The sequence below is a fragment of the Argopecten irradians genome, chromosome 12, assembly GCF_041381155.1.
Source record: "Argopecten irradians isolate NY chromosome 12, Ai_NY, whole genome shotgun sequence".
NCBI lineage: Eukaryota > Metazoa > Mollusca > Bivalvia > Pectinida > Pectinidae > Argopecten > Argopecten irradians.
Genome location: NC_091145.1, coordinates 20,777,096 through 20,804,019, shown reverse-complemented (window position 1 = coordinate 20,804,019; position 26,924 = coordinate 20,777,096). Strand labels below are relative to the sequence as shown.

At 32.8% G+C, this 26,924-nt stretch overlaps 1 protein-coding gene and 1 long non-coding RNA gene across 2 annotated transcripts in view; one reads left to right on the top strand and one right to left on the bottom strand.

Moving 5' to 3' along the window:
* The window catches only part of LOC138336100 (regulator of nonsense transcripts 2-like), a 37,993-nt gene extending 22,910 nt beyond the window's left edge, over positions 1–15,083 (top strand). The window contains 12 exon segments of the mRNA XM_069285400.1: positions 334–473; positions 6,435–6,618; positions 7,156–7,248; positions 7,754–7,869; positions 8,845–8,916; positions 9,153–9,248; positions 9,739–9,838; positions 10,277–10,353; positions 11,011–11,073; positions 11,688–11,766; positions 12,851–12,968; positions 13,439–15,083. Coding sequence (XP_069141501.1) covers positions 334–473; positions 6,435–6,618; positions 7,156–7,248; positions 7,754–7,869; positions 8,845–8,916; positions 9,153–9,248; positions 9,739–9,838; positions 10,277–10,353; positions 11,011–11,073; positions 11,688–11,766; positions 12,851–12,968; positions 13,439–13,448 — 1,148 coding nt within the window. The 3' untranslated portion in view covers positions 13,449–15,083.
* Positions 15,084–16,088: 1,005 nt separating this feature from the next.
* LOC138335889 (uncharacterized) lies at positions 16,089–19,848 on the bottom strand. The gene is made up of 4 exons (XR_011210345.1): positions 19,765–19,848; positions 19,383–19,473; positions 17,494–17,648; positions 16,089–16,254 (listed from the first exon to the last, which is right to left on the bottom strand). It is a non-coding gene; the product is annotated as an uncharacterized lncRNA (long non-coding RNA).
* Between the last annotated feature and the right edge of the window lie 7,076 nt (positions 19,849–26,924).

The following is a 26,924-nucleotide window of genomic DNA, read 5'->3' as shown; positions in this document are numbered from 1 at the left end:
AGCTAAAAATACTGGCACAGTGATGATTCAAGTAAAAACTATTTCAGTAATAAAAGGCAAAACTGTGGCTCTACTCAAAGCGATAAGACACAATTTCAAAATGACCGTCAAATGGGCCGTTCCTTAAAATTCCTCTATAAAAAAAATCTGCTAAAAATAGAAATGAAATTTTTTGACAAAGTCTGAAACTTGCTACAGATATTGTTAGATTTTATTTGAAAATCTAATAACATCTTTGATCTTTGTCAAAACGAGACTTCAACGGGACTGAAACCTCAGAAGAATACATCCTGAAAATGGTATGTTTTTATTAATGATAACCTTACATTGTAGACAATGGTCAGTCCGTGCTGGACCCCCCAGAACACTTGTTCCGTATCCGACTTACCTGTGTGGTGCTAGAGACATGTGGACAGTACTTTGACAAGGGTTCAAGTAAAAAGAAACTGGATTGTTTCCTCATCTACTTTCAGGTAATTAGTGGTTGTACTACACACAGTAAAACATTGTTATAACAGGTAATTAGTTGTTGTACTACACACAGTAAAACATTGGTATAACAGGTAATTAGTGGTTGTACTACACACAGTAAAACATTGTTATAACAGGTAATTAGTGGTTGTACTACACACAGTAAAACGTTGTTATAACAGGTAATTAGTGGTTGTACTACACACAGTAAACATTGGTATAACAGGTAATTAGTGGTTGTACTACACACAGTAAACATTGTTATAACAGGTAATTAGTGGTTGTACTACACACAGTAAAACGTTGTTATAACAGGTAATTAGTGGTTGTACTACACACAGTAAAACATTGTTATAAACAGGTAATTAGTTGTTGTACTACACACAGTAAAACATTGGTATAACAGGTAATTAATGGTTGTACTACACACAGTAAAACGTTGGTATAACAGGTAATTAGTGGTTGTACTACACACAGTAAACATTGGTATAACAGGTAATTAGTTGTTGTACTACACACAGTAAAACATTGGTATAACAGGTAATTAGTGGTTGTACTACACACAGTAAAACATTGTTATAACAGGTAATTAGTGGTTGTACTACACACAGTAAAACATTGTTATAACAGGTAATTAGTGGTTGTACTACACACAGCAAAACATTGTTATAACAGGTAATTAGTGGTTGTACTACACACAGTAAACATTGGTATAACAGGTAATTAGTGGTTGTACTACACACTGTAAAACATTGGTATAACAGGTAATTAGTGGTTGTACTACACACAGTAAAACATTGGTATAACAGGTAATTAGTGGATGTACTACACACAGTAAAACATTGTTATAACAGGTAATTAGTTGTTGTACTACACACAGTAAAACATTGTTATAACAGGTAATTAGTTGTTGTACTACACACTGTAAAACATTGTTATAACAGGTAATTAGTGGTTGTACTACACACAGTAAAACATTGGTATAACAGGTAATTAGTGGTTGTAAAACAGTAAAACATTGTTATAACAGGTAATTAGTTGTTGTACTACACACTGTAAAACGTTGTTATAACAGGTAATTAGTGGTTGTACTACACACAGTAAACATTGGTATAACAGGTAATTAGTGGTTGTACTACACACAGTAAAACATTGGTATAACAGGAAATTAGTGGTTGTACTACACACACAGTAAAACATTGTTATAACAGGTAATTAGTGGTTGTACTACACACAGTAAAACATTGTTATAACAGGTAATTAGTGGTTGTACTACACACAGTAAACATTGTTATAACAGGTAATTAGTGGTTGTACTACACACAGTAAAACATTGTTATAACAGGTAATTAGTGGTTGTACTACACACAGTAAAACATTGTTATAACAGGTAATTAGTGGTTGTACTACACACAGTAAAACGTTGTTATAACAGGTAATTAGTGGTTGTACTACACACAGTAAAACATTGTTATAACAGGTAATTAGTTGTTGTACTACACACAGTAAAACATTGGTTATAACAGGAAATTAGTTGTTGTACTACACACAGTAAAACATTGTTATAACAGGTAATTAGTGGTTGTACTACACACAGTAAAACATTGTTATAACAGGTAATTAGTGGTTGTACTACACACAGTAAAACATTGGTATAACAGGTAATTAGTGGTTGTACTACACACAGTAAAACATTGTTATAACAGGTAATTAGTGGTTGTACTACACACAGTAAAACGTTGTTATAACAGGTAATTAGTGGTTGTACTACACACAGTAAAACATTGTTATAAACAGGTAATTAGTGGTTGTACTACACACAGTAAAACATTGTTATAACAGGTAATTAGTGGTTGTAAAACAGTAAAACATTGTTATAACAGGTAATTAGTGGTTGTACTACACACAGTAAAACATTGTATAACACGTAATTAGTGGTTGTACTACACACAGTAAAACATTGGTATAACAGGTAATTAGTGGTTGTACTACACACAGTAAAACGTTGTTATAACAGGTAATTAGTGGTTGTAAAACAGTAAAACATTGTTATAACAGGTAATTAATGGTTGTACTACACACAGTAAAACATTGTTATAACAGGTAATTAGTGGTTGTACTACACACAGTAAAACATTGGTATAACAGGTAATTAGTGGTTGTACTACACACAGTAAACATTGTTATAACAGGTAATTAGTGGTCGTACTACACACAGTAAAACGTTGTTATAACAGGTAATTAGTGGTTGTACTACACACAGTAAAACATTGGTATAACAGGTAATTAGTGGTTGTACTACACACAGTAAAACATTGTTATAACAGGTAATTAGTTGTTGTACTACACACAGTAAAACATTGGTATAACAGGTAATTAGTGGTTGTACTACACACAGTAAAACGTTGTTATAACAGGTAATTAGTGGTTGTACTACACACAGTAAAACATTGGTATAACAGGTAATTAGTGGTTGTACTACACACAGTAAAACGTTGTTATAACAGGTAATTAGTTGTTGTACTACACACAGTAAAACGTTGTTATAACAGGTAATTAGTGGTTGAACTACACACAGTAAAAGATTGTTATAACAGGTAATTAACGGTTGTACTACACACAGTAAAACGTTGTTATAACAGGTAATTAGTGGTTGTACTACACACAGTAAACATTGGTATAACAGGTAATTAGTGGTTGTACTACACACAGTAAAACAATGTTATAACAGGTAATTAGTGGTTGTACTACACACAGTAAAACGTTGTTATAACAGGTAATTAGTGGTTGTACTACACACAGTAAAACGTTGTTATAACAGGTAATTAGTGGTTGTACTACACACAGTAAAACGTTGTTATAACAGGTAATTAGTGGTTGTACTACACACAGTAAAACATTGTTATAACAGGTAATTAGTTGTTGTACTACACACAGTAAAACATTGGTATAACAGGTAATTAGTGGTTGTACTACACACAGTAAAACATTGGTATAACAGGTAATTAGTTGTTGTACTACACACAGTAAAACATTGGTATAACAGGTAATTAGTGGTTGTACTACACACAGTAAAACATTGGTATAACAGGTAATTAGTGGTTGTACTACACACAGTAAAACGTTGTTATAACAGGTAATTAGTAGTTGTACTACACACAGTAAAACGTTGTTATAACAGGTGATTAGTGGTTGTACTACACACAGTAAAACATTGTTATAACAGGTAATTAGTGGTTGTACTACACACAGTAAAACATTGGTATAACAGGTAATTAGTGGTTGTACTACACACAGTAAAACGTTGTTTATAACAGGTAATTAGTGGTTGTACTACACACAGTAAAACATTGTTATAACAGGTAATTAGTTGTTGTACTACACACAGTAAAACATTGTTATAACAGGTAATTAGTGGTTGTACTACACACATTTAAACATTGTTATAACAGGTAATTAGTGGTTGTACTACACACAGTAAAACATTGTTATAACAGGTAATTAATGGTTGTACTACACACAGTAAAACATTGTTATAACAGGTAATTAGTTGTTGTACTACACACAGTAAAACGTTGTTATAACAGGTGATTAGTGGTTGTACTACACACAGTAAAACATTTGTTATAACAGGTAATTAATGGTTGTACTACACACAGTAAAACATTGTTATAACAGGTAATTAGTTGTTGTACTACACACAGTAAAACGTTGTTATAACAGGTAATTAGTGGTTGTACTACACACAGTAAAACATTGTTATAACAGGTAATTAATGGTTGTACTACACACAGTAAAACATTGTTATAACAGGTAATTAGTGGTTGTACTACACACAGTAAAACATTGTTATAACAGGTAATTAGTGGTTGTACTACACACAGTAAAACATTGTTATAACAGGTAATTAGTGGTTGTACTACACACAGTAAAACATTGTTATAACAGGTAATTAGTGGTTGTACTACACACAGTAAAACATTGTTATAACAGGTAATTAGTGGTTGTACTACACACAGTAAAACATTGTTATAACAGGTAATTAGTGGTTGTACTACACACAGTAAAACATTGTTATAACAGGTAATTAGTGGTTGTACTACACACAGTAAAACATTGGTTATAACAGGAAATTAGTGGATGTACTACACACAGTAAAACATTGTTATAACAGGTAATTAGTGGTTGTACTACACACAGTAAAAACATTGTTATAACAGGTAATTAGTGGTTGTACTACACACAGTAAAACATTGGTATAACAGGTAATTAGTGGTTGTACTACACACAGTAAAACATTGTTATAACAGGTAATTAGTGGTTGTACTACACACAGTAAAACATTGTTATAACAGGTAATTAGTGGTTGTACTACACACAGTAAAACATTGTTATAACAGGTAATTAGTGGTTGTACTACACACAGTAAAACATTGTTATAACAGGTAATTAGTGGTTGTACTACACACAGTAAAACATTGTTATAACAGGTAATTAGTGGTTGTACTACACACAGTAAAACATTGTTATAACAGGTAATTAGTGGTTGTACTACACACAGTAAACACAGGTATTAGTTGTATATACTACACAGGTAATTAGTGGTTGTACTACACACAGTAAAACGTTGTTATAACAGGTAATTAGTGGTTGTACTACACACAGTAAACATTGGTATAACAGGTAATTAGTGGTTGTACTACACACAGTAAAACGTTGTTATAACAGGTAATTAGTGGTTGTACTACACACAGTAAAACATTGTTATAACAGGTAATTAGTGGTTGTACTACACACAGTAAAACATTGTTATAACAGGTAATTAGTGGTTGTACTACACACAGTAAAACATTGTTATAACAGGTAATTAGTGGTTGTACTACACACAGTAAAACGTTGTTATAACAGGTAATTAGTGGTTGTACTACACACAGTAAAACATTGGTATAACAGGTAATTAGTGGTTGTACTACACACAGTAAAACATTGTTATAACAGGTAATTAGTGGTTGTACTACACACAGTAAAACATTGTTATAACAGGTAATTAGTGGTTGTACTACACACAGTAAAACATTGTTATAACAGGTAATTAGTGGTTGTACTACACACAGTAAAACGTTGTTATAACAGGTAATTAGTTGTTGTACTACACACAGTAAAACATTGTTATAACAGGTAATTAGTGGTTGTACTACACACAGTAAAACGTTGTTATAACAGGTAATTAGTGGTTGTACTACACACAGTAAAACAGTTGTTATAACAGGTAATTAGTGGTTGTACTACACACAGTAAAACATTGTTATAACAGGTAATTAGTGGTTGTACTACACACAGTAAACATTGGTTATAACAGGTAATTAGTGGTTGTACTACACACAGTAAAACATTGTTATAACAGGTAATTAGTGGTTGTACTACACACAGTAAAACGTTGTTATAACAGGTAATTAGTGGTTGTACTACACACAGTAAAACATTGTTATAACAGGTAATTAATGGTTGTACTAAACACAGTAAAACATTGGTATAACAGGTAATTAGTGGTTGTACTACACACAGTAAAACATTGTTATAACAGGTAATTAGTGGTTGCACTACACACAGTAAAACATTGTTATAACAGGTAATTAGTAGTAACTACACACAGTAAAACATTGTTATAACAGGTAATTAGTGGTTGTACTACACACAGTAAAACATTGTTATAACAGGTAATTAGTTGTTGTACTACACACAGTAAAACATTGTTATAACAGGTAATTAGTGGTTGTACTACACACAGTAAAACATTGTTATATGAAAATTACAATGTTATAACCATGAATTGGCTGTAAGCGTGTTCTATATAAACATGTTTTTCTCTGCCCTACTGCGAGATAAACAAATTTGGTTGCTTTTATTGTGAAATAAGCAAAATTTATTTTTACATGAAGATAATTTATTTTTAACTATTTCAGCGATATTACTGGTTCAAGAGACAATGTAACATTTGGACTGAGGACAGGCCATTCCCTATCGATGTGGAAAATTTGATGCAGGACACAATTGAAGCTATACGCCCCAAGTCTCAGGTCCCTCAGAACTACGAAGAGGCTAGCAAAGCCGCTGAGGACCTGGAGAATGAGTACAAACAGAAACTAGGTAGGTTGTTGTATGAAGAAGAGTACAAACAGAAACTAAGTAGGCTGTTAAAAGCAGTGGATCTAAGATTATATTGATCAAAGGTTAAATAGGCTCCATTGTGCAGTATATTATATTTGGCAATAGCTATCTCAAAGTAATTGCAATCATGATAAAACTAGAATCATTCAAGTTTAGTTTGCTTGTTTGGGACCAACAAAGCTTGGTTTGGACCAACAAAGCATTTGTATTCAAACTCAGTCTTCAAGTTAACAATTTGAGCTAGTTAACAAGGTTTAAATTTAATTTAAAAAACTTTGCAGTTGATTATAAGGTGATGGACTTCATTTGGTCTAATGATATATTGCCAATGTGTACTACATTGTCAGAAAGACATGTAGCCTTCTTTAATCAGAGAGAGAGATATCAGTTGCCCTTAAGATATTGGTATACTCCAGTAATAAGGTTGGATAATATTGTTCATCAAGATGTTCTTTCCTAGAGGATTATATATTATATAGATTACTAATGTGACATTTTGTCTGTATGTTGTTTCAGCATCTGTGTTACCCATCGTAGACACAGACGAAGGGAACAGTAGTGAAGCAGATGAGGGAGGCCTGATGACTATACAGGAGACAGAGGAAATGGGTATGGGTATATAGCCTACATATAGATAGGAGCACTGTATACATATACAACAGTGCTGCTTCAGATTGCTCGTCCAGATTCCATTATTATTGCTTATCGTCCCACACAAAACATTTTTTGGGAATATTAATTTTAGCTACATCTGTTTGTCAGAGTGAAGATGTTGGACCATAATTCCAGATCCAGATACATGATATATGTCAGACTAGAAATTAAGATATAGTAACATATATGCTTATAATTGATTTTCCAGAATACTTGATAAAATAAAAAACATTTACATTGTACAATTCTATTTATTTTCCAATGGATTATTTTTTTCAAATTAAAACACAACGTCAATGTTTCTATTATGACATCATGATAATGTTGGGTTTTTGCACCATTCTCAGAATATTTTTTTTTCATAGTGGTATGATAAAAAAAGAGTCGACCAATCAGAAAGCCAGATTTAGTATGAAAACAAAGAAAAATCATTATTTAGTGATGATTTTGCTTCTTACAGATGATCTCAGTAACAGTTTGTCCAACACTGAGGATGATAGCGAGACGAGCGGGGATGACCGAAGTCAGAGTCAGCGAAGTCACACAGGCAGCATGGGGAATCGGGATCAGGGCGAGGTAAAATAAAGGAGAAACGTGAACTCTCACAGATAGCATAAGAAATCAGGATCAAGTATTGGTTGATAAAATCGTAATGTTCTTAGTGAGATGGAAATACCATAAAAAAAAATTTTGTCAAAATATTTACGTATCCTAATTCTTGATAAATTATGTCTTTCAGTATTAAGATTTATTAGAAAATTACTTCTCTCACTAGTAGGATTTCTTATATATTAAATCTCTCAATTGTAAGATTTCTTCTAAATTACATCTCTCAATATAAGGATTTCTTATAAATTACATCTCTCAATAGTAGGATTTCTTACAAATTACATCTCCCAGTATGAAGATTTCTTATAAATATAAATTATACATGTAAATTACGAATCTTACTAGTAGGACTTCTTATAAATTATTATCTCTCAATAGTAGGATTTCTTATAAATTACATCTCTCAATTGTAAGATTTCTTCTAAATTACATCTCTCAATATTAGGATTTCTTATAAATTACATCTCTCAATAGTAGGATTTCTAAAATTACATCTCTCAGTATGAAGATTTCTTATAAATATAAATTATAACATGTAAATTACGTATCTTACTAGTAGGACTTCTTATAAATTATTATCTCTCAATAGTAGGATTTCTTATAAATTACATCTCTCAATTGTAAGATTTCTTCTAAATTACATCTCTCAGTAGTAGGATTTCTTATAAATTACATCTCTCAGTAGTAGGATTTCTTATAAATTACATCTCTCAATAGTAGGATTTCTTATAAATTACATCTCTCAATAGTAGGATTTCTTATAAATTACATCTCTCAATAGTAGGATTTCTTATAAATTACATCTCTTAATAGATTTCTTGATGTTCAAAAATAAAGGATTAAAATATACTAGATAGAGAGAGACATGAAATTATTTCATTACTAGCTATTTATAAATTCATATTCAGATTCCCCTGATTATGACTTGTTTGTATTTTGTAGGAGGGAGAAGGTGTCGAGATGAGTGAAAATGAAGAAGATGTCATGTTGGATTCGGATGCTGAGGATGATGAGGTACAATTTGTATTCAATCACAAGCTTAAGTCATAAAGAAACATATTGATTTGAAATGCCAACGTTTTGTGAATTACTTTAACCAACATCGATTTTTTTCATATCAATTATTATGGGCTAAAATAAGTTTATTTTTTATAATTGAGCATTCTTTATTGAGTTAGACTATAGGTTCAGCTGTTTTTTGTAGATAAGACTTTTTGATGACCACTAAATGTTTTTTTCGTTTTGACCAGATTACCTTGTTAACTGGAGGTCCCAGGTTTGTTAAGTGCTCAGAAGATGACGATTTCATGACAGCATTTGATAAAATGATGACAGACAATATTCAGGTTGGTTTAATTCATTTTTAACAATTTGAAAAGTTGTTTTTTTAAGTTTTGAACTTAGCAGTTATTAATCAAATGTTTTATCAACAACAGTTCAAATTAATTTCATTTTAAAGCTGTTTAATATTGATATTAATCATAAATGAATTATTTATGTCAAATTCTTCGTAAAACTACTTTAACAAAGTTGAGTGTTCAAATGGCATAATTAATTAACTAATCACCAGTAGATTCATGAAAAATGCTATTCTATCCCCAATTGAAGATTATTTAAGATGCAGTGTTGCATACATGTCATATTTTCCCCTTTTTTTCTTTCTTAAAAATTATCAATAAAAAAAAATTATGATCACTCCACTTCTTTCATTTTAGCCAATTAGATTGTTCCATACATTCTGGTAACATAAAAGTTATGCATTCTAAATTCTTAAGATTACATAGCAATTGCAAAATATTTCTTTTATGTTCATGCAATACATACATTGTGTTGCAGGCAAGAAACCAGGAGTCACTCAAAGTGCCACAACTAGACATAGCCGTCCCTATGCACCTGAGGGATAAAAACAAAAAGGCAGCATGCTCTAACTTCTTAGGTAAGTTATAGGATCATCTAAGTGATGTTGTCTTAAACTTTTAATATTACTTGCTTGCTTTCAATATATAACCTAAAAGGATGAATAATAATTAGTTGACTCTTAGTTATTGAAAGGAATGCTTATTTTATGAAATATTATTAATAATTGATTTATCAGTTGAACAATATTTAAAATTTCCATATACAGTATATATTTGTATTCAAGTTATAATTAAGTGAGTTAGAATATTAGTGCAAAGTTTGGTTTGGATCCACTTAATGTTGAGAAAATCTTCGACTTAATGTTGAGAAAACCTTGCACGTTGATGAATTTGCTGTATTTTGTTTGTTACAACCAAACTTCTCATCAAACATCCAAACTGTCTATAGTTACCAAGACAATGAGACTTGAGTGGTATTAAAACATTAATTGGTTGATATGTTTCTACCACCACAGATCAGAGCCAGGAGGTACCTAAGGCGAATAAGTCTATAGACTTTGTACTGATGACCAGGAAAGGCAACAAACAGCAGGTATGATAGAAATACTTCAGTGTGTCAATAAGGATTTACTGTAGGCCTTTTGTAATATAAGGAATCCTTGCTGTAATCTTTTGATACAGGGCTATGTCATTAATTGTTAGCAGGTAGGAAAATCCTTGGGATTTCATCATAATATTGTAACCAAATGTAAATATAAGCATTGAACATCTTTCAGTTGGCATTCATAGCCAATATGAATGTCCACTGGACAGAGGCAAATTCCATGAATTCTGCTACTGCTTCATATTGAATTTGCCTCTGCTCAGATGGCATTCATTTTGGCTGTGAATGCCAACTGAAAGACGTTCAATGCTTATATTTACTTTTGGTTACAATCTTATGATGAAATCCCAAGAGACTTTGCATCTATATTGAATTAAGTCATTCGTTATCGTCAAGGATGGGACAGCCATTTGATAGCTGTTTGCCGTGATCGCTGGCATGACAATTGTGATGTCATAATAATAATAATGATATCATAATAAGTGCTTGAAGTTCATAGATTATATGAATGCAAACTGCGCTTGGTAAGAATGTAAATATAATTTTTATGCTAATGCAGTATTACCATTATTGATTTTAACAAGTTTAAATTGCATCTCATTCACTTCAGATAAAAAACCATCTTTGCTACTTGTACTGTTTCAGTTCACCAATCTGAATGTGCCCATTTCCGCTGAGTTTGCTGCCAAGTATAAGGAAAGGGAACATGTAAGTTGATTAGGAGATAGGCAGTTGAACTAATATGTTTGTTTATGATTAACATTCTGTAACAGCTTTCCTTGTTCTTAAGGATATATTAGGTTTTGGTAATGGAAAAAAATTTGGTTCCTTGGAAGACAGAAATTCAATACATATATATAAAAAAAAAGATTACCAAACTAGTTATTAGTAACTGGCAATCACCCCATGAAAGTCTTCAACTCACAGGTGCCGAAAAGTTCAGATGTCCACAAACCCTCCCCTGGGTTGAGAGTTGCCATGTACTGACCACTGGTCTGGGATTTTACTCTGGGTACTCTGGCTTTCCTCCTCCTATAAACTTGACTTGTCCTTAAATGACCTTGGTCGTTAATGGGATGTTAATCTGATAAAACCAAACAAAACCAAAGCCACAAACTCACAACCCAGAGGTGGAGAGCTAGTAGAACGTCAAATACCTTAACCACACGGCCACTGTGACCCTTAGTACAACAGATAAATTTGATGAGTAACAATAAATTGGCCTCCTATTTTACATGTAGTGCGATGTTGTTAAAGGCTTGATGATAGGAGAATGTACCAAGTGTGACATTAAAGTAACACTGTGGATTATTGTTTTACAGGCGGAGAAGATGGAGAAAGAAAGGATGAAGCAAGTGGTACTTGGAATCCATGAACGCCAGGAGGAGGAGGACTACCAAGGTCTGTATTGGTTACATTTATAGCCTAACATCATGTAAACACAAGACAGTCTGTCATGTCCAGTGATAATGGGAATCATTCACGTACCACATGATACCCGATAACATTTGTGTGGGACTATTGTTTCTATTGGTGATGGAATGATGTCAAAAGATGATATCCTAGGCTATTAACGTCAGTTCAGTGGGAAGATTACAAATAGTTACGTTACATCACCACTGGAGATACTAGTCCTGCACAAATGCTATCGAGTATCACGCGGTATAAACAATGCAGTTTGGTTCATGGATGGCTGTCCTTAAATGATCCTGGCTGTTAATAAGATGTAAATATGACACACCAAGCCAAACCAAACCTCACCACCATTTCCGATTGACACCATCTTACATTTGGCCTTGGGTTGAGTGTTTGCCCATATGAGGAAGGTTCTGGGTTCTATCTCCTGGCTGAGACACACCATAATCTATAAAATTTAAAGTTTCTGCTTCTACTTAGTGCTTCGTATAAAATGAATGGAACGACGGGTTGCCCATTATCTGTATGTAACGGGGTGAGTTGTGCTGTTTGTTGTGTTTGGAAGCATGCTCCAGGGAGTTAACACTATAAAAAGTTCAAGAGTCCTACTATACAGCTTGATATACCGCAGCCTCCCAAAACATACTGACATTCACACACATGTATTGTAACATATACCGTAGCCTCCCAAAACATACTGACATTCACACACATGTATTGTAACATATACCGTAGCCTCCCAAAACATACTGACATTCACACACATGTATTGTAAAACATACTGACATTCACACACATGTATTGTAACATATACCGTAGCCTCCCAAAACATACTGACATTCACACACATGTATTGTAACATATACCGTAGCCTCCCAAAACATACTGACATTCACACACATGTATTGTAACATATACCGTAGCCTCCCAAAACATACCGACATTCACACACATGCTGCAACACATTGCATACGGGGGAGGCCCTCCTTTAATGACTGCAGCTGTTAATAGGACGTTAAGCCGTCATCCAATTGACAATCATGTATTAAGTGCTTTGTTTTTACTACAGAAATGATCGCAGCATTAAACAGACCAATGCCATTGGTAAATGCTAACAGAGACAGAAGGTTAAGGAATTACCAGCATCCCAAAGGTGCTCCGGATGCTGACCTCATATTTGGCTCAAAGTAAATATCTTTTTATATTCGTCTTTCCTGTTTCAGTATGCTTACTGTATAAAAGATTTTTGGAGAAAAATGAAAATATTTCCAAGTGGTGAAAACAGCAGGAATTTGATATAATACAAAATTGCCAATGTATCTGAATTTTATGTTCAAATATTGGAAGTAAAATTTGTAGTATAAATATGAGTGTACCTAGTGATTTTTAACACAAGATAAATGAAAACTTTTGCTGAAGCCAAAGTGATGCTAAAATTTCTGAGCGATTTGGTTTTTTTTGCTTTTTTTAAAGTTCATAATCAAGATTAACTGTTACGGTTACCAACTTATTTTGCTTATTAATTTTTTTCCATGATCTAAATTCATGAATTTTAATCATCTGTAAAATAAAAGAAATGAAATAAAGCTGAATAACAGTTTTTAAATGCCATATTGAATATACATGTGAAGCAATGTATTTGTATGTTAACTTCCAGGAAACGTTGAGGTGGTGGAAATAAAGTGATAAGTGACTGAAATCAAAGCAGTACACACTGCTCCAAAAGCCACCATTCAATGGCTTGTAAAGTTAAAGATGACCACACTGATGCTCGCTCATGGAGACCTTCCCACAGGGACGAGGATCAACCCTATCCTTGAGTAGGGTAAGGGTCTGGTCACATGGACCCCCTCCCACAGCAATAGTGCAACATGTGGTCATATGTGCTATTACTGCTTCAAGGAAATTGAAAGGATTAATTAAAAATAGATTTTAACAACTTGAATGATAATATGGAATTTAATATATGTCAAATTAAATGGTGATTCGAAAGACTTTTGAAAAATCAATTTGTGATGTTTTTTCATTGCACTAGTTGTGTAAAGAAGAGATAAGAAATGACATGATGTATTTAAAAAAAAGTTATTGTAGAAAATGTCTGGGATAAGACTGATTTGATCTCACACTATTTGAAAGAGAAATATAGGACAGAGACAACTACAAATGTATTTACTAAGGCAATGATATTTGTATCCGACAATTGAAAAAATAAGAAGGTTCTTGAAAAATTTATACAATTTATTTTCATTCTTTTATGAAAAATACTGTTGAAATTTAAGAAAATTGTTGATAATTTTTATACCTGTTATGAATTTTGTACTATTTACAAATTAATTAAGCTAATTTATGCGAATTTCCTCATTAAAATTTTAAATTGGTTGGGTATTGAAAAAGGTATAATTTTCTAGCACAAGCCTGGTTCACAGGTGGAAGTGTAAATTATTTTTAAGATGTTCCATTTTGAAGGTGGTAGGGGTATTTATTTCTGTCCGTCATTGCTGAAATCACAAACTCAACCACATTGTGTGTAAGGAACATACCAGATAGGCCATCATTCAAACCAAGATATATGGAGAACAACTTGAAATCAAACAAAACCTAGTCAAAATCCTAGCCCTATGGAGCTATCTAAAGCCATTAAATCACTACACTTCTGCATCCATGATAAATTTTTAGGTCACTAAATGTTTGTTGTGCATTTGTGTATGCAGTACACTATAGGTCGTTCATCACATTACATCACTTGTGTCGAATTCATTGAGGTAACGAATGCTAACCCCTATCAAAACTATCCTCTTCAAGTGGATAGTACATTTTTCTCTCGGAATACAAGACCTTTTGATGCTTATGCCCAAATAAGATTATGGAGGTTCTTGCTATCTTCATTTGAAAATTTAATAGATTTCTTGTTGAAAGAAAAAAAAAAGTGGAAGTACACTTTAAGTGCATATAAAAATCATTCTTTAACATTCATCTTTATAACATCTTTGTAAGCTTTTTTTCAGAGACTGAAATGAAAACTAGATAATAGACGACTAGGCAATATTTCTGAGTTTGGTTGTTTCTTATGAGTTTAAGTGATTTTTTCAAACCAATAGGCTTGTTATAATTGATTCTGTTTGGCAGATGTGAACTTTGATTACAAATGCAAATTGCTCTTTGTTTTGATAGTATTGCCACTTTTAGATATCAAAACCTTCACACTTAAGAGGCAGTATATGGTAACAATGCCATGATTTTATTTTACAATGACCGATACTGTTAATGATTAATGACGAAATAAATTACATTCAAGTGCATGGTTTTGGTGTTCGTATTATTATTTTCATAAAACATCCTCGCATTTTTGCTGTAAAAATGAAAATTCATAGAGAAAAATGAATGTTGAATAAGACAACTAAGTTAATTATTTAATGTATGACCAGCATGTCCGTAGAAAATGGTCAAAATGGTCTGATTAACCAGGTGGTCGGTAAGACAGGTTTTACAGGAACTGTGTAAACAAAATTTATCAATACATATATTATCATGGTACTGATACTATACAAGAACAAAAAAAGAAAAAGTTTTCCCCTTTCTTTATCCCCCAACAGCCCAATGCAAAAATCTGAATTTATCTACATGTTCATTTAATATAGACCGGAATTGGAACTAGAACTGCCACTAGATTGGCCGACTAATATCCCCGCTTCACAAATTTATTATTAACTCTTATATTGTTATTATTAATAATTCAATTTTGCTTGTTACGAGCATTTATTGGCTTAAAATTTACTTTATCAGCCCATAAAGGAAAAAATGGCGTCGCCGTTTTATACGTTGCTTCTGATTGGCTGAGATACGGCGTAATGATTTCATAGACAAAAGAGTCCCATAATGAATTTTGAATATTGAAGAGATTATCTTTAGTAAATTGAATTATAAGGATTAATTTGAATATATTTTTTATGTTATGGAGATATAACACAAAAATCTGAACTCTCATCATAAACCGCTTTTATGTTTTGTGTTTATATCTCCATAACATAAAAAATCTATTCAAGTTAATCCTTAATATTGCAGAACCCTATATAATATTACCGTGTATAGTATACTCAACTCCTCTTTATGTCGGGATTCTGTGTACCAAATTTTATCAAACTATCAAGTAGTCTAGGAGGGGTTCGCCGGACAAAGTTGTGTCAACAAAGAAGACGGACAACCCGATTCCAGTATACACCCCCCCCCCCAACAAATAAAAAAACTAATCTTATGCTTGGTGCATGAATGCGTTTAATTTCCCATGGAACACAGATTTAGATATCATACTGGTCAACCACATTTTTGGGAAGACCACCGACATGTTCCTGGTTTGCCGGGATGTGGAACACACTGCAGGTCTTTGTAACAGTCGATCTGTCCTTGGTCACCAAAGTAGGTACAAGTGTTAGCAGGCGGCTCATCAACACAGTCCTCCAATCCACAATATTTTATCTGAAGTAAATTATGTTTTAAAAAGATAACAAAATAGAAAAATGATATTGTAAGTAAACTTATTCGCAGCGATTTATTTTCGTTTTTGCATGCCTAACGCCTTTTCCTTTTGTGATTTACGATTAGTAATATTTTAATCTTTTTGCGACGAGTTATAATCGATCTACAACAGAGGGGGTAGTTTTAAAAGAATCGACATCGCCTGTATTTTTCCTGTATGTTCCTAATTTGTGTCCAGTTCTTATAGCCCATGATTCTTACAACATATGCCCTTCACCTAAAATAACTCGCCCTAAATATAGACCATTTCAATACGTTTTGCAACAAAAGATATTGTACATAGAGTTCTACTTCAGACGAACTTCTTCAACGTTTACATTAACTCTACCATCAGCTTTTCATGTGAATAAAGTTGTGGACTGGCCGTTCCCTGGCCGATACACAATATATTCTGTGCAATTGAAATTGAAATCTTTCGATGTGAAGAGACTGGATTGCGCATTGCCAATATAATGTGACTTGGTGAGATGTTCGGAGTCATTGTTTCAGTGCCATATATATCACTATATATGGGCTTGAGTTCCACTATTGCAAGGAACATTCCTTAACTTAAAATTCTCCATAGGAAAGCATTACCGATTTTAAGGAAAGCTCCTTAACTTCAGTTTTTTTCTTAACTTCTGATATGCTGTATTATGGGAAATTTTAAGTTAAAAAATTCCTTAAAGTTAAAGAATGTTCATGAAACAGGGTACAGCATAGCACATTCTCCCCAAAACTCGTCGCACTAACTTACCAAACTCTCATAAAGATAATAAGATTATTAAAAATCTTACTATAATAACGAATGGTTAGTAAATTTGAAAAAAAAACACAACACCTTGGCCGTTTTCGTTTATTTGGAACAACCGGTTCGTTCGTTTGTTAAAGTCAATATTTCAAGTATAAATCCTGACGGGCCAGCAGGTTTTGATACAGGCCTGTGAGGGCTTTGTCAAGGCTCGTCTGAAAACAATATAAAATCATCAGGTCCGCCTTTATTTCATAAACGAACAACTGGGTCCAAACAATCGAAAACGGCCCTTTGTATACGAGGGAAGCCAATCAACAACAATCTTACATAACAATAAGGCAACTATTGACGAACAGAGGTGACAATGAACGCAGTGATAACGAATACAGCCAGCCTATCCTTCAGGCCAGGTGGACATAATTCCTTGTGGGAATGAACTACAATACCTCACACAATTGACAGTTGATTTCATCTCTGCCTGGATAACTGTTCGGCTTCTTGGAATCGAACTGGCCTATGAACTGCCTTTTGCCCTTCTCAGGAATCTCCAAAGCAAGGCTTTGACACTCTCCAATGAGGTATTTCGTTTTGCGAATTATTGCTAAAATATTTCAAAGAAAGATCTGAAGGATGGGATCAATTTAAGGAGTTATATTCATAAACAATAGTAGAATTTAAAGCTGCCGAAATTTAATATTTACATTCTACAGTATTTACATTATACGAAAATATGTATAGAAGAAATACCGAAAACTGTGGAATAGTCAGAATAATTAATTGTTCGAGGTCCGTAAGGGTCGAGAACTATTCATTATCTTGACTATTCCACAGTTTGAGGTGTTTCTCATACTTAAAACATGGCACAGAATGTCTTCGGTACTTTCCACTATTACACTGGGTATTGTTTAACTATTCCACAGCTCCAGGTAAACCCTAACTACCTGTTTAAACTTGAGACCTATTCTTGATTCATTACACTATCTCACTCGGAGAATAAGATTCATGATTTGCATGATTTTTTGAAAGATTCATGCACAGGTACTATATGGTACTCACACTGAAACATTTACACAGTTTAGTTTTCACTGTTCAATATGGAGGAGCACAAATATGTAGCTCTGTATCCAGATTTAACACAAAAGTGATGATTTTTGGATATAACTTTGAAGTGATTTGTGGGCAAAAATCTTTTCCCATGTAGCACAGGCCTTAGAGGGAGCTAATCAGAATTTAGAGGGAAAAATACTCCCCAATATTATGGATCATGATTCTACCGGTACATATATACACACAAAAAGTGTAATCATACGGCAGAAGAGTGTGTTTTTTGAAAGTATTCCTTCGGAATTATTATCTTCATGAAAGGTTTTGGGATGTATGATAGATGCCATTTTTATGGAATATGAAGTGATTTTGATACACGAAATATGGTAAAATCATGTCAAGTATCTGTTATTTCATTTTCCAGAGAATTCAGCATTTGTCTCATGGAATTTAATCTTAATCTGCTCTCTTCTTGATTCTTTTCTAGTCGATGGATACAGTGGTTGTGAAAGAAATGATGATATATATTTTGGAATGAAGTGATGGAAATTGTATATATCAGTTTTATGAAAATCCATCACGATAACGTTAGCAAGTACCTGAGTTAATCTTTAATCCATTTCTCCGTGGATTTAATAAATGAGGATGTATTTCGGACTACATGCTAAGCCATGTTCACCAGTCAATACATTTACCTTCAACTTTGGAATAATTGCCGTTTCCTATGGGATAATTCACAAACTATTCCACAGTAAAAGGTAACTATTTAACAGTAGTAGGTGATAATAGTAGACTTTGTACCGACTATACCTCAAGCTATAACAATAGATAACATCACTGCCATGGTTTAGGAATGCTTAATATAGAGGTTTGGTCAACTTTGAATAGGTAAGGATAGTATTAAACGGGTAATAACGTTATGTTGATCAGAATTGATGAGTTTTATTTGGTTTGAATATTTTTTTAGATAACATATAGAATCAATACTGATTAAGCAACTTCCGGATTGATCTTCTAAGGTAAGAACATAATGTTCAGACATTCATGGCTATGGTATTAATGTATAATGGCAGGCAAGGCAAACAATCATTTATTTAAAACCAAAAATTCTAAAAGAAAAACAAAATATATATATACATGTATATTATTAATAATAGTAATTCGTTAATTGTATTTATGCTGAAAGTGTTTTAAAAATATGAAAGGTAACAACATCTAAAGAAATCGAGCATTATAGAATATTTAAATGAAACAAAAATGTTGAAAATAAAGGATAAGATTTACGATTTACCTGATATGAGATAAGTGTTCCCTCTTTCTAGAGCCACATCACATGGTGGCCTAAGGCTTACCAACTTTATCCTTTTGCTGTCTACACTACCCTGTCAAAGACAATAATAAACGACCAACTAGTCACGTATATTTTTATCATATAAAAAAATTAATTAAGGCTAAAACATTTTCAAAAGAAAAATTCCATTAGTGTTATTCAAAATTGCATTCAAGAACACCAATATAGTAAGATGTTTTCAATGAGGAACTGTTTTCAGTAAATCCAAAATTAATAACATTTGAACGAATGACGGTTAAATAAGATATAAGTAACATTTATTTGAATGTCTGTTGGGTACGAAGTAACTTATACTAAATATTAAATTCGGTTTAATACTTACTTTAATAACCAGCCTCACTCTCACAGTGTACCGTATTCGAGACTGCGGTTTACTTCTAACCCTAATTACTCTTCCAATGAATACTACAACAGAACCAACGTATTTAAGGATTTGTAACAAACATATATCAAATACATGCCTTGTTACTTATTGTTAATTATTATATCCAGTAGTATAATCTTTCAAATGTAAAAAGGGCTAAAATATTGATGATGAGATGTGTGTTATTTTTTTCGCTGAACACTGCAAAGAAGAGTTGTGAAATAAATTTGCTAAATAGCATTATACTTTTATACTAAAGCGCAACTTTATTTAAAGTTATGTAGTTACCAATAAAATAATATGCGTATTAAAATATAACCAATGCAATACCATCCTCAATTAAATATAATTGCCAATAAAATAATATCCTCATTAAAATTAAAATAAAATAATATCCCATTAAAATACGATTACCAATAAAATCATATGATTCCAAATATTATCATATCACCATTGTCATATGATTACCATTGGTATGACATCCTCATTAAAATATTATTCCCATTCCCAATATGATTACCAATGAAATTCTATCCCAATTACTTAGTAAAATAAGATTACCAATGAAATAATGTCCCAATTAAAGTTAAAGATAATAAAATTGTGATTAACTAAAATTATTATATTCTCATTAAGAGATAACTACTAAACTAAATTTACCACTAATATGACTTTCACTAAGATATGGTAACTAGTAAGACATGATTACATCTGAAATATGATGGTTATGACTTTATTGAATTATTTGTTGTAGACCATGTAAAATATTGTAGAAATAATATCTAATTTAAGACTAGAATTTAAGCAGAATTTTATTCTCATCAATATCTTTCATAAAATGTAATGTCTGTTCAAGCTTTATGCTTATGCTTACGATTTTTGAAACTTTAATGAAACAAGTCTGCTATGGGACCACATGTTCAAAGTTTTGTTAAAGCTTTATGTATCTGCTTGCAATCTTTAAAATATATTAAAACTTCAAAGATCGTGGTTCCAGGGCTGACTTGTTTACATTAAACAAGTCTGCTCGACCTTTTTATGTCAAATATACAAGTCTGCTCTACTTCTTTATGTGAAATAAACAAGTCTGCTCGACTTTTTTTTATGTCAAATAAACAAGTCTGCTCGACTTTTTTATGTCAAATAAACAAGTCTGCTCGACTTTTTTTTATGTCAAATCTACAAGTCTGCTCGACTTTTTTATGTCAAATAAACAAGTCTGCTCGACTTCTTTTTATGTCAAATATACAAGTCTGCTAGACTTTTTTTATGTCAAATAAACAAGTCTGCTCGACTTCTTGATGTCAAATATACAAGTCTGCTCGACTTCTTTATGTCAAATATACAAGTCTGCTTGACTTCTTATGTCAAATATGCAAGTCTGTTCGACTTTTTTATGTCAAATATACAAGTCTGCTCGACTTTTTGATGTCAAATATACAAGTCTGCTCGACTTCTTTATGTCAAATATACAAGTCTGCTCTACTTTTTTATGTCAAATATGCAAGTCTGCTCGACTTCTTTATGTCAAATATTCAAGTCTGCTCGACTTCTTTATGTCAAATAAACAAGTCTGCTCTGCAAATATGTCAAGTCTGCTCTGACTTCTTTATGTCAAATATGCAAGTCTGCTCGACTTCTTTATGTCAAATATGCAAGTCTGCTCGACTTCTTTATGTCAAATATACAAGTCTGCTCTACTTCTTTATGTCAAATAAACAAGTCTGCTCGACTTCTTTATGTCAAATATACAAGTCTGCTCTACTTCTTTATGTCAAATAAACAAGTCTGCTCTACTTCTTTATGTCAAATTTGCAAGTCTGCCCTACTTCTTTATGTCAAATATACAAGTCTGCTCGACTTCTTTATGTCAAATATACAAGTCTGCTCTACTTCTTTATGTCAAATATGCAAGTCTGCTTTACTTCTTTATGTCAAATATGCAAGTCTGCTCGACTTCTTTATGTCAAATTTGCAAGTCTGCCCTACTTCTTTATGTTAAATAAACAAGTCTGCTCGACTTCTTTATGTCAAATATACAAGTCTGCTCTACTTCTTTATGTCAAATTTGCAAGTCTGCCCTACTTCTTTATGTTAAATAAGCAAGTCTGCTCGACTTCTTTATGTCAAATATACAAGCTGCTCTACTTCTTTGTGTCCAATAAACAAGTCTTTTACTTCTTTATGTAAAATATACAAGTCTGCTCACTTCTTTATGTCAAATAAACAAGTCTGCTCGACTTCTTTATGTCAAATATGCAAGTCTGCTCTACTTCTTTATGTCAAATAAACAAGTCTGCTCGACTTCTTTATGTCAAATTTGCAAGTCTGCCCTACTTCTTTATGTCAAATAAACAAGTCTGCTCTACTTCTTTATGTTAAATAAACAAGTCTGCTCGACTTCTTTATGTCAAATATACAAGTCTGCTCTACTTCTTTGTGTCCAATAAACAAGTCTGTCCTACTTCTTTATGTTAAATAAACAAGTCTGCTCGACTTCTTTATGTCAAATATGCAAGTCTGTTTTACTTCTATATGTCAAATATACAAGTCTGCTTAACTTCTTTACATAAAAGAAACAAGTCTGCTATAGGACTCCCTGTTTATTTCAATAATGCACCAGTTATAGTGACCTTCACCGCAATATACTTATTGATAATAAAAACTAAATCTCTATTTATTTAACACCAGGTTCCAGCCTTTAACAAAAGGCGATATTCGGTATCGCCTAGCCATCGATCAATTTAAAATATGTACTTTTAATTTATCCGTGTCATCTGTGTCTTAGGTTTAATATTTACATTTCACACGTATGTAGGCGTTTCTAAGATAAATAATACAATGTAAAAAAGGTGGGAAGATATTGACAGAATGGGAGTTCTGGACCACATTTACTATAAAAGAAGCGTGAGAAGCAAAAAATCACTTTATCGATGACTATCCCATCCTCCTTATTCCCGTATGCCTAACAAAGTAAAAGTCTTAAGGCATTTCTGGAAAAAAAACTGACCAATCACAGGCCTACGAATACTTCCTTTGAAAGTGACATTATTTTTTTTATTTTTGACATAACATAAACATTACTAAACTCAGTAAACTTTATAGTTAAAGTTTATAAACGGTTATAATATGACCGCTACTGAACTCAGTAAGCTCAGCAATGAAAGCTTTTAACCGGTTATATAACCTAACCACTACAAAACTCAGTAAACTTTACAATTAACTGGTTATAACCTAACCGCTACTAAGCTCAGTAAACTTTACAATTAAGGCTTTTAACCGGTTATATAACCTAACCATTATATAACCTAACCACTACAAAACTCAGTAAACTTTACAATTAACCGGTTATAACATAACCGCTAATAAGCTCAGTAAACTTTTCAACTAATGCTTTTAACCGGTTATAACATGACCACTACTGAAGTCGGTAAAATTTACAATTAAAGTTTTTAACCGGTCCCGCTTCTGAATTTAACCGGTTACTAAACTACTCAGTAAACTTTGAAATTAAAGCTTTTTTACTGATTCCAACTGACTTGATGACGATAGATGGATATATCACATAAAACTGTATTGTAATTTTCAGCCGTTAAAAGTGTACAAAATATGGATTACTGCATAATTCAACAGTTTATCAGATATGCTTATTATAACCAGGGAGGTAGGGATGACCCAATATTTAAAAAATGCATTTTTTTTATTATTATTGCATTTGTTCATAACAAATACAAATGTTTTTATCAAATCCATGACAATTTTATTATTGTTACTACAACGACACATAGCTATTTGAAATTAAAGGCGAATTTTATTTAGCTGGCTTTTGATTCCATGTGGCTGGTGATGACCAAGAGGCCAGCAAGTTGTAAAGTAAAATAGACTTACCAATGACGGTGTCACTGTCACAGTACTTGGACTGGGGATGGTCTGAGTATCGACTACAATCACATCCGAATACAGCATGCAGAGCGGATAGCAACAAAAGCACAGTAAACAACCCCATCACTGGAAGTCGTTTAGATAAATCCTGGAAAATCAACATCATCAGAATTATCGCTTACATAAATGTTGATTACGGAAATACATGTAAATAAAGGAAACGTTATCGTTGAATAAATACATCTTACATTGCTTTACGCGTATCAGTCCATATTCACAAGACATATAAACTACTTTCGTTCGGTTAATATGGTATCATATCGACATATGGACTGTGATTGCTAAGAAATCTCCTAGATAATTGAGACATGAAATCGACGGCAGATTCACTAAACACTGTACTTTTCACCAAATCCAACATCATTGCCAACAACATAAACAAGATCACAAGAGTAAAAATTATTCAACAATTAAGCTTAGATGATAAATATAAATCATAAGAAATTTGGACACACAATTTAAAAGATAAAATCACGTAATTCCAATAAAACTTCTTATTGAAGAGAACAAATAGTCTTTTTGCGGCATTTAAGAATGAAATTGGTGAGTCCTACAGATGTACATTTCACGTATGGTAAATAATATTAAGTTAGTGCTATATATCCGAAACGTTTATCTATGACAAGCCACAATATAGGCAAACATCATTCCGAACTGAATACGATGTGCTATGGAGACAATGCAAAGAAAGTTGCTTTGCAAAATAAAAAAAGACATTCGACTTTTGCAATGAAATTTGAGTGTCTTTAAAGGGACAATTCGATCTAAGAGTGCATAAATACTTGCACATATTTCGGAAACAAATCAGTTATAATGGTAATTAGATTAGTTTGGTTTAACTGTGATATGTCAGAAAAGCCCACAGTCGTCATGTAAACTTCACATTTTGGTTTTGAAAAATTGGATAAAATGCATTTTGATTTGATATAAAAAAGACAGCAAAGTTCACTTACGTTGAGTTATGTTGTTTTATGTCATTTTTGCTTTGATTCCCACAAGGTTTATCAGCCTTTCAAACGAAATCTGAAATAGATGATAAAACAGCAAAGTAAAAACAAAAAAAAAGATCACATTTGTCACACAACATGTTCCTTATATAGCGCGAAAGATGAATTGTCAAATGGCTATTTGTAAAAAAGATTAGATAGAAAAAAGACCAATATAACACGGCTGTATTCCACCAATTACTACATCAAACACTTTATACACTGGAAAGACATAAATGTGTATTTCTTATTGGATATATTACACCCTAGATATGAGAATTGGGGATTATTTGCCAACAATGCATTACTAAATCACAAAACAATTTGTAAATTAAAAATACATTAAGCCCAACTATTACGAAATAAGCAAGGCCATATTGCTAGTATGTTGGTAACAGATGGGATAAATTCCATTATTTTTCGGCCTAATATGAAAGAGATTCTGTGCACGTGAATATCGCATGGACATTACAGGATTTACAAACAGTTTACAGGTATCTATTTCAGCATTATCAAAGGTAATTTCCTCTCATACTTTCATTTTAATTCTTGGTCCTAATGCTATTTCTCCTTTCATTTTCAGTGTATTTCTTTAATAAAAATGGATTATCAATCTTTGTACTTAATGATGTTTATAAAGCACGAACGAAATCTACGGTTATCTTAGTTCCTCTTTTACCCTGGTTTGCGCTGTTAACAACATTCTAACACGATGACTGTCCCTTTTCTTTAACACCAACATCACAGCTATTGTTCCACCTCCTCACGGTCGAGCTCGGACCGCTGTCTTAACCATCCCATGGACTACCTTATCTGTGCTGCGGCTTTCGCATCGTTGACTTTCACCTTAAATTCTCTAAACTGGCAGTTATGAACACTTTTTCCTATAAAATGTATAGGTATTGGACGTTTAACAGAGGAAGGTGATAATTAAGGCATAGTTGCCAGGTCTCAGTATATGATAAAGATTCATCTTCGAGTGAGCCTATCGGCATGGGAACAAAGGTTACATTGCACTGCTATGAAAATTCAACAACTTCAAAACGTCTTCAGAATTATACAAGCATGCATCATAGTCCCTATCCCACCACACACACACACACACACACACACACACACACACACACACACACACACACACACACACACACACACACACACACACACACACACACACACACACATTGCAGCCTCCCCATCCATCTCATGCGCTATTTATCGCACCTCGGACAGAAATGTCCCCAAATGATTGGCGGAGAGCCGTCACGTGGTGACCTCCTAACTTTGTTATGGTACAATATGGCGGCTGTCGCACTCGCTTTTTAAGTTAAACACATTCTCTTCTACTTAATATACCATTTCATTACCGCAAATACATATATATATGCATTGTTATTTTTTGTGTAAAATTTACTCAATTGTTTTAATACTTCAAACTAAATGAAAGCATTTTTTAAAATACGAGTTGCTTTCCCTACGTCGGTTTCAAAGTTGATGGTGCGGTGAAAGTCAAACGTAACAATTCAAGCGTTATCTCGACTGTGATTATAAATAAATGGAGAAGTTCGATCAATTTTCACTCTACAATTAATTTATTGGCATAGCTTTTAAGTGATTAACTCAGCGAGAATGCAGAGATGATCAAGGGGATTGCGTTTTAAATACTGGATGGATGTTTGTATCACTTTTGCTTGTGATGCTTTCAATATTCAACCACTATGATGATTTGAGGTAGGCCTACTCACTACCGTGCACTAGAATTGTCGAAATTATTGTTTATTTATGAACTCTTTATACAGGTTCATTGTATAGTGTATTTATTTCCATATTCCGGAAAGAAATACATAAATAAATATGTAGGACTAGGCCACTACTGAATTATTTTAAAAGCGGCGATTATTTTTACCATTCGCCAGCATGATTCAATTTTGATTTCAGATTCTTAATTTCTTGACACAATAAATAGGAAACAAAGATCTTATGAAACAAATCAATTTCCTAGATGCGATTAATTCGTTATATAGTCAGTTACTGACCTCTATAAATGCATAGAGGGTTAGTAAGAAGTATAGGAGCTCGGGCTACGCCCTCGCCCCCTTCACATCTTACTGAACCTCTATGCCTTTATATGGAGTCAGTAACTGAATACATAACTAAAAATAACACTAATAACAATGTCACTTTCACATA